The sequence below is a fragment of the Aquarana catesbeiana genome, linkage group LG07, assembly GCF_042186555.1.
Source record: "Aquarana catesbeiana isolate 2022-GZ linkage group LG07, ASM4218655v1, whole genome shotgun sequence".
NCBI lineage: Eukaryota > Metazoa > Chordata > Amphibia > Anura > Ranidae > Aquarana > Aquarana catesbeiana.
Window position 1 is genome coordinate 228,454,846 of NC_133330.1, and position 14,270 is coordinate 228,469,115.

Sequence of the window (14,270 nt, forward strand, 5' to 3'; positions counted from 1 at the left end):
GTGTATTCGGCTCTTTCCGGCGCCGCTCACTGTCACGCCCAGTCCCGCCATTGGACCTGTGTTATGTCCATCATAGGGCGGGACTGGGCGGGACTGTGAGCGGCGCCGGAAAGAGCCGAGAACCCTCGGCTATGTGTATCTCGGCGGCGTTCGTTCACTTCCGCCGGCGCCGAGTCTCTCCGAACTCCGTGGCGCCATATTTAAAACTACTTCTATGTGTATGGCGGCGGCGGCGGCGGCAGCGGCAGGAGGCATGGACACTAGGCTGCACTGGGGACAAGGCTGCAGGGACAAGGCTGCACTGGGGACAAGGCTGCATTGATAAGGCTGCACTGGGGACAAGGCTGCATTAATAAGGCTGCACTGGGGACAAGGCTGCATTGACAAGGCTGCACTGGGGACAAGGCTGCACTGGGGACAAGGCTGCACTGGGGACAAGGCTGCACTGGGGACAAGGCTGCATTGACAAGGCTGCACTGGGGCAAAGCTGCACTGACAAGGCTGCACTGACACTGAAAAGGCTGCAATGACACTGAAAAGGCTGCAATGACACTGAAAAGGCTGCAGATGAACACTGATGAGGCTGCATTGATGGGCATTTTAATGTAAGTTTCTTTTCCTTAAACTTCCCTCCTAAAAGTTTTTTTCCTTAAAATTCTCTCCTAAACTTGGGGTGCGTGTTATACGCCGGCGCGTGTTATACGCCGATAAATACGGTACTTTTCTAGGGACAACCCAAAATTGAAGATTGTTTTTTACTTTTACTTGCACTTTTAAAGATACTGATAAACAGGACAGATAGAAGAGGGTAAATCTCCCCAATGAGGACACAGACAGCAATGAAAACCGACAGGTGTTCTAATCCATCTCTCCTTTATCTAATCCGAAAGAAAAATGTTTTGCCTTTAGTTATACTTTAAATAAACTAAAAGAAACAGTATCTCTCCTCACATGGGACTCATTTTCAGTTCACTGAAACTGACTAACCCACACTGACAATATGACCCCATCCTATTACTGAATGGGGGATGGGTTATCTATCCCTGCAAACAATTGTCTCTTGTGACCCAGCTGATCAGGAAAAAAGTCTATGCACTGCAATATCATTTATTCCCAGCTTCTACCATGCAGGTGAATCTAAACCTCATCCCTACTTGATATCTCATATAGAGTTGTTTTTATTGGTAAAGTGGCTCTAAAGGTTCAACATTTTTTCCTTGCTGAATTCTGTGCATTAAGGTAAAAGATTTCCCAGCAATTGTACTCCCCCTCACCACAACTCCCCTCCCCCCCTTATACTTATCTAAGTCCTATCTCAATCCAGCACTGTGCCACTCTGCAGCAGCTCTCTCCTCTCTCTATCTGCTCACAAAGGCATCAGTGGGAGCCACTGGCTCCTGCTGCTGTCAATCAAATCATGTAAGCAGAGAGTAGGGGGACAGGGCTGAGCAGCAATTTGTGTCAATAGATGCACTCATCTGCCTGGCTCGGGATCAAGCCTGCAGGTGTGTCCTCAAAGAAAATGACTTCTTATGATGGTGCACTGAGAAGAAGAGGAGCCTGGAGTGCCAGCAGGGGACCCTAGAAGAGGAGGTTTGGGGCAGCTCTGTGCAATACAATTACTCAGAGAAAGTAAATTATTTTCCACACGCAAAGAAAAAAAATCCTTTACAAATGATGTAATTCGCCTACAAAGCAGTAATTATACAACATCTCTCTCTGTTTAAAGTAGTAGTAAAGTCAATATCTTAACTTGTACCTACAGGTAAGCTTACAATCAGACTTACCTGTAAGTACAATAAACATCTCGTAAATGGGCCATTCAAATGGCTGGAGATTACAAACACGGAAGACCAGGTGAAGATGGAAGTGGTAGGGAAGCCACCACAGTGATTGGCTGGAGGGCTCTGTTTGCAGGCAAGTCTGTCCTAATGTGCTAGTATGCGGTGTATACTAGCACAATATGGCATAAACCTGCAGGGGGATTTTTTTTGATTGTTTACTACTGTTTTAAGGTAGTGCTTACTCTGACATCTCTTCCCATCTCATGCTCTTTCTATCCTTTTATAACATTCCTATTTATACTTTAGAGATGGGTTCATCAAGGTTCATGCACAGATAGCAAATGTATTTGTTGTCTACCTTCTAGGAACATAAGGCAGTTTTACTTACCAAGAAAATATTTAGTAACCGTAAAATATAGTTTTAAGGTTTGCATTACCTGGTAGATAAAAGTCCAAATGTACAAACCTCTGAAAACCTACTTTCAAAATAAACATGCATTTACATGTATTCACAAAACAAAATCAATCATACAATATCTAAAATAAATGTAGAAAGTACTTACAGAACAACTCTTGTCAGGATTCCTTTTCCATTGCTTCTTGACTTGCTTCTTTACTGCTGTAGAATGTAAAGTTGCATGCATAGCAGTCCTGGGATTTAACGCCAAGATGTTCTAAAAAAATAAAATAAAAAATAAAGTATTAAAGTAGAGATAACATTAAAATTCATAAGCTTCATAGCCAACATTAAAATTCAAACTTCACATGAATCTCAAGTAAACGTCAGCAAAAGCAAATCACATTATTATTTTTAGTACATGCGTACTCCAATTCTTGCCAAGAAAAACAGTGATCTCAAGCTTTTTCAGGTCATTAGATACTTATAAAGTTCTTTGTTTTGATGAGAAGAACCTGGCTGGTTTGCTTGAAATTAGATAAACAGAGTATTGGTAGAAAGCAGAGTATGCATTTGTAATAAACAAAAATGACTTCCTTCATGTGCATAGAACATTTCAAATTATACACAATAATAGTTTTAAAACACTAACACACAAGGTAAGGTGAAACTTTATTTTTAGTTTTTGATGGAATTGAAAGGATTTAGAACATCTGTCAAGTTTTTATTGCTGTCTGTGTCCAATTAAGTAGATTCACCTTCTCTATTTGTCTTTGTGACCATTATCTCCAAAAGTGAAAGAAAATCCCAAAATTTTGAGTGATCACCAGAAAAGGAAGAGAGTGAAAATCTTCCAATGGGGTCACTAGTTCTGGTGACCCTGGTGACTACCAGGGATTTCCATCACTTTGGAGGGATTTCCCTTCAAATCCTGTTGTGTGTAATGCCGCGTACACACGACCGGACTTTACGGCATACTTGGTCCTGTGGACCAGAGTCCGTCGGACAATTCGATCGTGTGTGGGCTCCAGAGGACTTTTTTTCCCCAAAAGTTCGACGGACCTAGAAATGAAACATGTTTCAAATCTTTTCTACGGATTTGAGTCCGGTCGAAAAGTCAGCACGTCTGTATGCTAGTCTGACAGACAAAAACCAACGCTAGGGCAGCTATTGGCTACTGGCTTGAACTTCCTTGTTTTAGTCCGGTCGTACATCATCATGTGCGAATCCATCGGACTTTGGTTGATCGTGTGTAGGCAAGTCCATTAATTCGGTAAGTTTGTCGTAGAGTCCGTCGAAAAGTCCACCGGGCAAAGTCTGCCGTAAAGTCCGGTCGTGTGTACGCGGCATTAGAGACAGGAAGTGAGTAGAAATCCCCCCAGTGGGACAAAGATAGCAATTTAAAAAAAAAAATTGAAAAACCTATATGGTTTGGCTGACCACATCAACACCACATCCCAAAAAGGACAATAGAAAAGAATATAAAGCTACTGGGACTTTAAAAGGTGTTGAACCTCCTCTCAGTATAATTATCAAACCACGTTCATTAATGTTAAAAAGAAAATCTTTATTGTACAAAAACAATTACAATTTATGACAAAAAGGGTATGCATGTACCCCTTGTCAATAATAAAAACATAATATTAACATATCAAGACCCAAGGCATCCCAAAGACAGAGATCGCTCCTTATGTACGTAACAAAACATATTATAATGAGACTTTTGGTAACTTCATATAAAAAGAATCATGTCACACAAGGAGGAAGTAACTCCACTGATGCATTTTGCCTTTGTCAGCTTATTCAAGGGCTTGAAGGGTGCAATGGCAATGGGTTACTACAAAAGAAGAGAAGCTATGCCTACATAATATAGGTTTACAGAGCATATTCATTATCATCATAACATTTTAGTTATTCACTACATATATTGAACATATTAACTTACACAGATAGATTAGAACTCAGGAGGATCAGGGGGTCTCAATTTATGTGATCAAGCACCAAGCAAACCAAGATATTAGAGGTTGGTGGCCCCAGGTATTCCACCAAAAGGAGAGGACCACCAGAGGCCCCAAACAGTGACTCACCTGTTGTTGATATCCTGCTCGTCAGTCCTGCCTACTTAAGCCGTCCAGTCCAGATGATCTCTGTCTTTGCCTTGGTCACATCTCTAGCCACTTGAGGTCCGGGCCATAGCCAAATGACGGCTACAGCGTGGACCTCAATCTCCGGGAAGACGTCATATGACGTCCTCCCCTATGCACGCGCACCGCGCGCACCCTGCAGGGCATGCGGTGTGCGCGCTGTGATCACCGAGTCACGGAGACTCGGATGATCACAGATCCGCGTAAGGGGCCGGTCCCGGCTCCTTACCATGTGATCAGCTGTCAGCCAATGACAGCTGGTCACATGATGTAAACAAAAGCTCGGTGATCGGTTTCGTTTTCTCCTCACGCTGAGGAAAAAAAAGCCGATCACCGGCTTATGTCAAAGGGACATCGGTTCCGAAGAGGAAGGAGGCACAGATGCCTCATCTGTGCCTCCAAGTGCCATCTGCCAGTGCCCACAAGTGCCACCTATTAAAGCCCACATGTGCCACCTATTAAAGCCCACAAGTGCCACCTATCAATGCCCACAAGTGCCATCTATCAATGCCCACAAGTGCCACCTATTAGCGCCACCTAGCAGTGCTGCCATCAATCAGTGCCCAATCAGTGCCCAACACTGCCACCCATCAGTGCCCATAACCGCCACCCATCAGTGCCCATCACTGCCACCTATCAGTGCCCATCAGTGCCGCCTCATCAGCGTACATCAACGAAGGAGAAAAATTAACTGTTTGCAAAAATTGATAACAAAATATAAAAAAAAATATAATTTAAAAAAAAAAAAAATCTGTCTTTTTCAATTTTTTTTTAACAAAAAATAAAAACCGTAGAGGTGATCAAATACCATCAAAAGAAAGCTCTATTTGTGGAAAAAAAATGATAAAAATTTCATTTGGGTACCGTGTTGTATGACCGCGCAATTGTCATTCAAAGTGCGACAGCGCTGAAAGCTGAAAATTGGTCTGGACAGGAGGGGGGTTTAAGTGCCCAGTAAGCAAGTGGCTAGAGACGATCTCCTGTGTTCCTGTTAAAGACTTGCTTGGCTGACATTCCTTCTGGCTCCAGATACTGCTTGCTGTTCTACTATGCTAATCTCTGGCTCACTGACATTTTGGCTTGTCTGACTATTCCTGAACTCTTGCTATGTTTTGACTACGTTTACTCTGTTTACCTTTTTTAATTATTATTAAACAAGTGTGATTTAACTGTACTTCTGTCTCAGTCTGATTCATGGTTTCTGACAATTATATAAGCATATCTTCTCTTCTTTTGTAGTAACCCATTACCATTGCACCCCTCAAGTCCTTTAAGAAGCCGACAAAAGTGAAATGCATCAGCCCGAGTTACTTCCTCCTTGTGTGACATGATACTTTTATATGAAGTTACCAACAGTTTCATTATAATACATTTTGTTATGTACATAAAGAGATGTCTCTGTCTTCAGGGTGCCTTGGGTTTTGATAGGTTAATATTATTTTTTTTTATTATTGACAAGGGGTACATGCATACCCTTGTTGTCATATCGATGTGCTTGATTAGCTGCAGTGGAGGGATTGGAAGACATCAGGGATCTAAGAGACCTCTGATGTCTTCATAAAGAAGACCTATCACCTGCCCATACTATCAGGGCTTTTCAGCACCCTTGTTATAGCTTTAAAATCTAATTTTAAAAAGTGTAAAAAAAATAAAATTAAGCAAAATAAATACATAAAAGAATTAAATTACAATAAAATTATTAACAAAATGCTACTGTGGTCAATGTGCTACCTTATACCACACCTGGTGGACTTGCCCGGCTCTCAACACATCCTGGAATTATACCAATATGCTAATTTACACCTACATCCCTTTTTCCTCATGTCTGGCCCTACTTGGAGTGGCAATAACCAATGTGCCTCAACCACTACAAGCATGTATCACACATGTCTTCATAGCAGCCCAACTGGCTATAGCAAGGAGATGGAAATCTACAAACCCACCACAGCTCCAGGACATTATGCAAATGTCCATTTCCTAACAGAGCACTTATTTGCCAGAGCCCACCTTCAACTACCCTGGTTTATGAGATGCTATGCCCCTTGGCTTGAAGATAGCAATAGTGATGTTCTCTAGTGAAAATACTCTATACCAGTAGTATATGGTATCTTATCCATACCTTCCAAAGCCCACTACTTAGCCACCTAGGTCCTTTGCTGTTATTAGGACTCATGTGAGACTTTTCTTCCCTCTTACACAATCCATATACTATATTGTGATGTTTATTATTATACCATCCCTATGTCATACTATTCTGCAGTCTTGCTCCTATTTGTGTAATTTTATTCTATTCTCTTAAGAAAAAATAAATAACATTAAACACCCTCCCCATTGCTCCTGTACACAAATGCTAATGTGTGTAGGGTCATGCACGTGTATGTAAGCATAAATTGTCGTGAACGCTGTAGCGAGAGCAATAATGCTAGGGCCATAATTCATGGTTAATTCTAAACTGATAATCTGTAAAATCTTTTAAAGTGTCACCTATGGAGAATATTGTACTTCATAATTTTTGGTGATTACACAGATGCATGTAATTTTACGGCTTTACATATTTGGTATCTCTTTACTTGACACAACCCCTTTGTATTTTACCATTAGTAGATTAGTAGAAAAGTGATTAAGCTGGAACAGATTGCTGCGAGTAGTCAGCTTTACTTCTGGAAAGTGTAAATGAGCCAGATTCAATATCAAGTGGATCACGTAGATTCACAGGTGACAAATATGGTCAGTGAATTTTGAATGCTCTGTGAATGCTGTGCCGCCACTGAGGCCAATTAAGATGGCCACCTCAGGTGGTACAGAGGCTGGAGTGCCCATACGGACACTCCATCCTCAATGCTGTGTAAAGTATGTTTAGCCCTTGTCCCACTCAGTTCCATTGGTTGTTATTGTGCAGGAACCCATTACCTACAACATAATAATCAATGTGTGACCTAGCTACTAGCAATCTAGCAACCAATGACACAGCTGCCAGCATTTTAGCAACCGATGATGGTGGCGGGGGGTGTGGGAGTACAGAAAAGATCCCACCTCAGGGGGCATCCACCCTGGCACAGCCTGAGTACAAGCAAAGGTCCATTTTGACTGTCAATAGGAGAATGTACTGGTTCAACAGATTAAATGGCGATCTGCAGAAAAAGTCTGCTTGCAGAAGATGGGCCTATTCCAGAACAAACCCCAGTTTTGGCAAACCACTGCACTCATCCTTGCTGCTACAGAGAACACAAAAAATAAAAAAAAGCTGTACCCAGCATGAATTGTACAAGTTCATTGGTGTTTTTTTGTCTGACCATAGATATCTTTAACCTCTTCCGGCCCACCCACCATCTTTATATATCCGTACTTTGTTGTTGAATACCGTTGTTATGGCAACAGATAGCTCCCATAACCCCAGTATTTTAAAAACAGTGAGTGGTTTGCTTTCAGTGAAGTCAAACGTCGCTTCAGCCCAATGGTCTTAAAGGGGAAATGTTTTTTTTTTATTTATAAAAGATACTTTTTTTTATTTTTATTACATTTAAGTGTAAATGTGAGATCTGAGGTCTTGTTGACCCCAGATTTCCCATTAAAGAGGTCCTGTCATGCTTTTTTTCTATTACAAGGGATGTTTACATCCCTTGTAATAGGAATAACTGTGATCCAAATTTTTTTTTTTTTTTTAAGGGATAGTGTAAAAATTACAAAAAAAAAAATTCTTATTTTACTTTTTTAAGTGCCCATCCCTCCGTGATCGCATGCAGAAGGGAACGCATATGTAAGTGGCTCCCGCATATGTAAACAGTGTTCAAACCACACAAGTGAGATATCGCTGCCATCGTTAGAGCGAGAGCAATAATTCTAGCAAAAGACCTCCTCTGTAACTCAAAACTGGTAACCTGTATAATTTTTTATACTTCGCCTATGGAGATCTTTAAGTGTCAAAGTTTGCCGCCACTCCACGAGTGAGCGTAATTTTGAAGCATGACATGTTGGGTATCAATTTACTCGGCGTAACATTATCTTTCACAATATGGAAAAAAATTGGGCTTATTTTATGGTTTTCTTATTTTTTAATCGAAAAAATATATATTTTTCCCCAAAAAATGTGCTTTTGTAAGACCACTGCACAAATTTGGTGTGACAAAGTATTGGAACGACAATACTGCCATTTTTTTCTTGAGGGTGTCTGAAAAAAATGTAATTTGGGGGGTTCCAAGTAATTTTCTAGCAAAAAAAAAAATCAAATGATTTTAAATTGTAAACACCAAGTGTAAAAAATAGGCCCTGTCCTTAAGTGGTTAACTTTATCAATGTACGGTAAATTACCAGTGATGCAACATTTAACATATGGAACTGCTATTTCTGGAAAAATCTGTAAAAGTATTTTAAAATGAGATCCTGAACAAAAACAAAAAAATTTAGTTAAATGGTACACAATGCATATTCTTTTTCATCTTTTTCGTTTTGTGAGATAGGTTGGAAACACACAGTGGTTAATTTTGCAGATAAATACCAACTATGCATATGAAGATCTTAAGAAACAAAAAGTAGACATACTCTGGTGTTATTTCATACAGTATAAAATGTTTTTGTGTATATTTTTAAGTCTAAGATTATAGTATGCCACCACTATTATCAGAGGCAAAAAATGTTTCACCAAGTAAGAAAGACATTATTAAATCTTTCACCAGACAAAGACCAGAGTGTCATATGTACTAGACTATAAATAGGCATTACTGAAATGCTGTCTAAATTAGCCCAACATTCCACCATGCAGACTGTTAAGATGAAATTTGCTTGAAAACACTTATTAATGCTTTGTTTTCTAATAAAACCATATGATCAGCATGTCAGCGCTGACAGTGCTGATCACATGGCTTAATTGACATACAAAGATAAATCAATGACAACTGCCACTGCATTTTTTCTAAGTGTGCACCTAGAAAAATGCCTAAAAAGGTTGCTGTAAAAATAAATATATTTTTTATTAAAACATAAATAAATGAAAAGAGCTTCTGAAACCCTTAGAAGCCATCTAAAGGCCACTGTACTCATAGAAAATGAAAAAAGCTAATTTATTTTCCCTTTTCCTCCATGCATTTTGCCAAAATGTTGCTAATCCTTACTTCTTAGACACTTAACCACTTCAGCCCTGGAAGATTTGGCTGCTCAATGACCAGGCCATTTTTTGCGATACGGTACTGTGTCACTTTAACTGACAATTACGCGGTCGTGTGACACTGTACCCAAACAAAATTGATGTCCTTTTTTTCCCCCACACATAGAGCTTTCTTTTGGTGGTGTTTGATCACCTCTGCGGTTTTTATTTTTTGCGCTATAAACAAAAAAAGAGCGACAAATTTGAAAAAAAAAAAAACACAATATCTTTTACTTTTTGCTATAATAAATATCCCACTTTTTTTTAAAACAACACAATTTTTCCTCATTTTAGGTCGATATGTATTCTTCTACATATTTTTGGTAAAAAAAAAAAAAAATCGCAATAAGTGTATATTGATTGGTTTGCGCAAAATGTTATAGCGTCTACAAAATAGAAGTTAGATTTATGGCATTTTTATTAGTATTTTTTTTTTACTAGTAATGGCGCCGATCTGTGATTTTTATCTGAACTGCGATATTGCGGCAGACAAATTGGACACTTTTGACACATTTTTGGGACCATTGACAATTATACAGTGATCAGTGCTATAAAAATGCACTGATTGCTGTATAAATGTAACTGGCAGGGAAGGAGTTAACACTAGGGGGCGACCAAGGGGTTAACTGTGTTTCCTAGGTGTGTTCTAACTGTAGGGGGGGTGGGACTGACTAGGGTAAGAGGGAGATCGGTGTTCATACTTTGTATGAACTTTGTTTACACACACAGATCCCAGTTCTAGCTCTGTCATGAGCGATCGTGGGTGCCCAGCGGTCATCACACCCATGGGCACTCGCATCGGCTCAGGGCACATGCTGCAGGCACACGTGGCTTTGGTGGCGTGCACCCCTAGTGGCTAAAAGGTGAAGCAAAGTAAGGTAACATGGTTTCGACCAGCTGTGACATTCTACCACAGTAAAACTGCGGCGGCTGGTCGGCAAGTAGTTAATACAATTTTTAACTAAGGCTTGTGTACCTACACATTTCAGTGATGGAAATTAAGCCCTGTCTTATCTGCCAAAAGATGTTATTCAGTTTAAAGAGCAGGGAAACCCTATTAGACAGCATGGCCATGTCTTTAACCTGCACTGCAGTTAAAAAGACACCTGCTAATTCAGGGTAGAGAAACAGTGCTTCCCAGGGGCGGGATGACAACTTATGGGGCCAGTGGGCAATAGGGGATCATGGGGAGTCCACACCAAGCCCTATCTACATATTGCAGCTCAGCTGCATAGAGGGAGTATTTAAAAATCAACTACAGCCTAGCCTGCGTGGAAGTTCCCAACTTCTTTCTGTAGAAGCCACTGAGCACTTCCAGGTTTAATGATGGCTGCTGTGTGGCAACCATATTTATGATGCAACCAGGTGCATCATAAATATGCAGGTGAATCATAATTTGGACCTTAATAGCAGCGAAAGAAAATGTGGCAAACATTGGGTGTGGTTTTTGGGGGACTGTAGGTAATGGCTGCTGGTTACATAGTACAGTAAAGATGCCCAATGATTGAGCAGTTAATTGCCTTGTGCGGCCAATAGGCTTCAACCCAGCTCCTTCCTGACAGGGTTGCCAACCCCCCACAACATTTTTTTTGACAAAACATGGAAAAAAATTACTGAGAACCTGAAATATGATAGAAACCCCTAATGGAAACTAAGAGAGGAAGAGGGGTGGAGGGAGAGAGAGAAGGAGCAGGAGAGGGAATAGATAAGAATAGGAGGGAAAGAGAGAGGTGGGAAAGTAGGCGAAAGATGGAGGAAGGGGAGATAAGAAGGGGGAGAGATATGGAGATGAGGAGGGAGAGTAAGATGGAGAGAGAAGGTGGTGAGAGAGAAAGAAGGGGGAGAGATGGGAGAGAGAGAGATGGGAGAGAGAGAGATGGGAGAGAGAGAGGTGGGAGAGAGAGAGATGGGAGAGAGAGAGATGGGGGTGAGAGAGATGGGGGTGAGAGAGATGGGGGTGAGAGAGATGGGGGTGAGAGAGATAGGGAGAGGGAGAGGGAGAGGGAGAGGGAGAGGGAGAGGGAGGGAGAGAGAGAGAGAGAGAGAGAGAGAGAGAGAGAGAAAGAGCGCGCGCGATATGGGGGAGAGAGATGGGGGAGAGAGAGATGGGAGAGAGAGATGGGGAAAGAGATGGGGAAAGAGATGGGGAGAGAGAGGTATGGGGGAGAGAGAGATGGGGAGGGGAGAGAGAGCGAGAGAGAGAGAGGGGCTGATAGAAGGGGATGAGAGAGAGGGGGTGAGAGAGAGCTGGGGGGATGTGTGAGAGAGGGGGTGAGAGGGGTGAGAGACAGGGGGTTAATGAGAAGGGGGATGAGTGGGAGAGGGGGAAGAGAGAGAGGGATGAGAGAGGGGTTGAGAGAGAGGGGGTATGAATGAGAGAGTGGGGATGAGAGAGAAAGGGGGGTTAGAGAGAGGATGTAAGAGAGGGGGTGAAAGAGGGGTGAGACAGAGGGGGGCTCCCCTATCCCACCCATACCTCAGCAGAAGACCCCCCAAAATTACACCTGTATAGTGTTCTACATCTTTCAGATGCCTGTAATGTACCCAGATCCTATCAGCAGGGTTCCCTGATCACTACATTAGCGATGGTGAAAGAGTCTGTGATATTAGATGACATGACAATACACTGACTCCTTTCACCTTCCTGCTGCTGCCGGCTCGATCCTTGCTGCATGTAGCAAGGCACAACATCCCGGGACCCCATCTCACTGCGCCACAACTTCACAGGTGAGCTACTTCCAGCATTAGTTTGGGTGTCACCGCTGCCTCCTGCTCTGCATCCCCAGCAATCCCCTGCTCATCCTGCTTCCTCATCTGTTCCCATCCTGGGCTCCCCTCATTCCCCTCTGCCAGGCCCCGCTGCGAGCCCTATTTCTGTCTGAATAAGGACACATTATTCAGACAGACCTAAATATACTGCCCCTGTATGACATGTGGAGCCTTTCATAAGGCCCCCTACTGACCCTGGGCATAGCCCAAGTGGTCAGAGAGAGTCCACACTGAGTAAACTCAGATGTTGGATAGTGCCTAAGCTTATCTGGGTGAAAGTCATTACAATATGTCCGGGTTTCAGGTGGACACATTATTCAGACAGCCCTAAATGTACTGTCCCTGTATGACATGTGGAGCCCTTCATGGGGCCCCCAGGCAGTGCCTGAGTGCCTGAATGGTCAGTCTGCCCCTGGTGCTGCCTGATAGCCCACTTCTAAGTGAGGTATTCTCATCCATCTATGCATCATCATAGTCTCACCACCACTGAGGAAGTCCACACTGAGTAAACTCAGATGTTAGGAGGTGCCTGAGCCTATCTGGGTGCAAGACATCATGGCCAACTGGAGTGATAGAGTTGTAGCACAGTGACTGGATACTCAAGTCCAAGCACTATTAAATGGGGAAGGTTGCATGCTCATCCATACTGAGAAGCCCTGCTCTATTACAGCAATTGTGCAAGGGTTCTGGCAGAGTAGGGAGTAGGCAGTGAAAGAGCATAGATTACGGAATATACAGTACCTTATTGGGAGTTCAGGTGGAACCAACACTTTGCTCTGAATAAGCTATGCTTCACTCACTGTCTTATGTTCACTGTGTCTAATGAGAGTCTCTATAATGTCCGGAGAGGCCCTGTCTTTAGAGAAGTGGATGGAACATAGACTGTTGAATACGTTTTCTGGCTAATAAATAACAATAATAGTAAATAAATAATAGTAATAAGCCTAAAATACCTTGGTTCGGATTGAGGCAGTTTTGGGCAACACTACTAAGGTTCAGATGCTAAATCCAAACCCCTTTAAACCCAATGAGAGCCAATAGTTAAACAGTAATGTCCATTTTCTAGGCTAATAGGCAAGGGATTGTCAAACCAATTAAATGGGGGCTGGGCACTGCCCTGATAAACAAACCAAAGCAAAAAAAAAAAAAATCTTTAAAATCCCATTCAGTCTGGAGCAAAACTTTTAGTAATACTTAAAGTGAAGCAATACAAATATAAAATTCCACTAAACAAGAAGACTGAAGGATACTATGAACCTGCCTTTGAAATGGCACATCTGTGTAATGTATAGAACATCCTACAGCAAAACTGACATTTACAAAGAAAAACTTATGTTTAACCACTTCAGCCCCGGAAGAATTTACCCCCTTCCTGACCAGAGCACTTTTTGCGATTCGGCACTGCGTCGCTTTAACTGACAATTGTGTGGTCGTGCGACATGGCTCCCAAACAAAATTGACATCCTTTTTTTTCCCACAAATAGAGCTTTTTTTTGGTGATATTTGATCGCCTCTGCGGTTTTTATTTTTTGCGCTATAAACAAAAATAGAGCGACAATTTTGAAATAAATGCATTATTTTTTACTTTTTGCTATAATAAATAACCCCCAAAAATATATATAAAAAAAAACATTTTTTCCCACAATTTAGGCCGATACGTATTCTTCTACATATTTTTAGTAAAAAAAATCGCAATAAGCGATTATTGATTGGTTTGCGCAAAAGTTTTAGCATTTACAAAATAGGGGATAGTTTTATGGCATTTTTATTAATATTTTTTTTTTTTTGGCGATCAGCGATTTTTATTGTGACTGCGACATTATGGAGGACACATTGGACATTTTTGATACATTTTTGGGACCATTGTCATTTATACAGCAATCAGTGCTATAAAAATGTACTGATTCCTGTGTAAAGGACACTGGCAGTGAAGGGGTTAACCACTAGGGGGCGGGGAGAGGTTAAATCAGTACTAGGGAGTGTTTTATAACTGTCAGGGGGATGGGCTGTGTGTGTGACATCACTGATCTCTGCTC

At 41.7% G+C, this 14,270-nt stretch overlaps 1 protein-coding gene across 3 annotated transcripts in view; it reads right to left on the minus strand.

Annotated features, from left to right (window-relative positions):
• DPYD (dihydropyrimidine dehydrogenase) overlaps positions 1 to 14,270 on the minus strand; it is a 2,813,802-nt gene that overhangs the window by 2,517,619 nt on the left and 281,913 nt on the right. For all 3 annotated transcript variants that reach the window (XM_073593091.1, XM_073593089.1, XM_073593090.1), the window contains exon 2: positions 2,348 to 2,458. In XM_073593091.1, the coding sequence (XP_073449192.1) occupies positions 2,348 to 2,458 (111 nt within the window). The remainder of the gene's footprint in view (positions 1 to 2,347; positions 2,459 to 14,270) is intronic.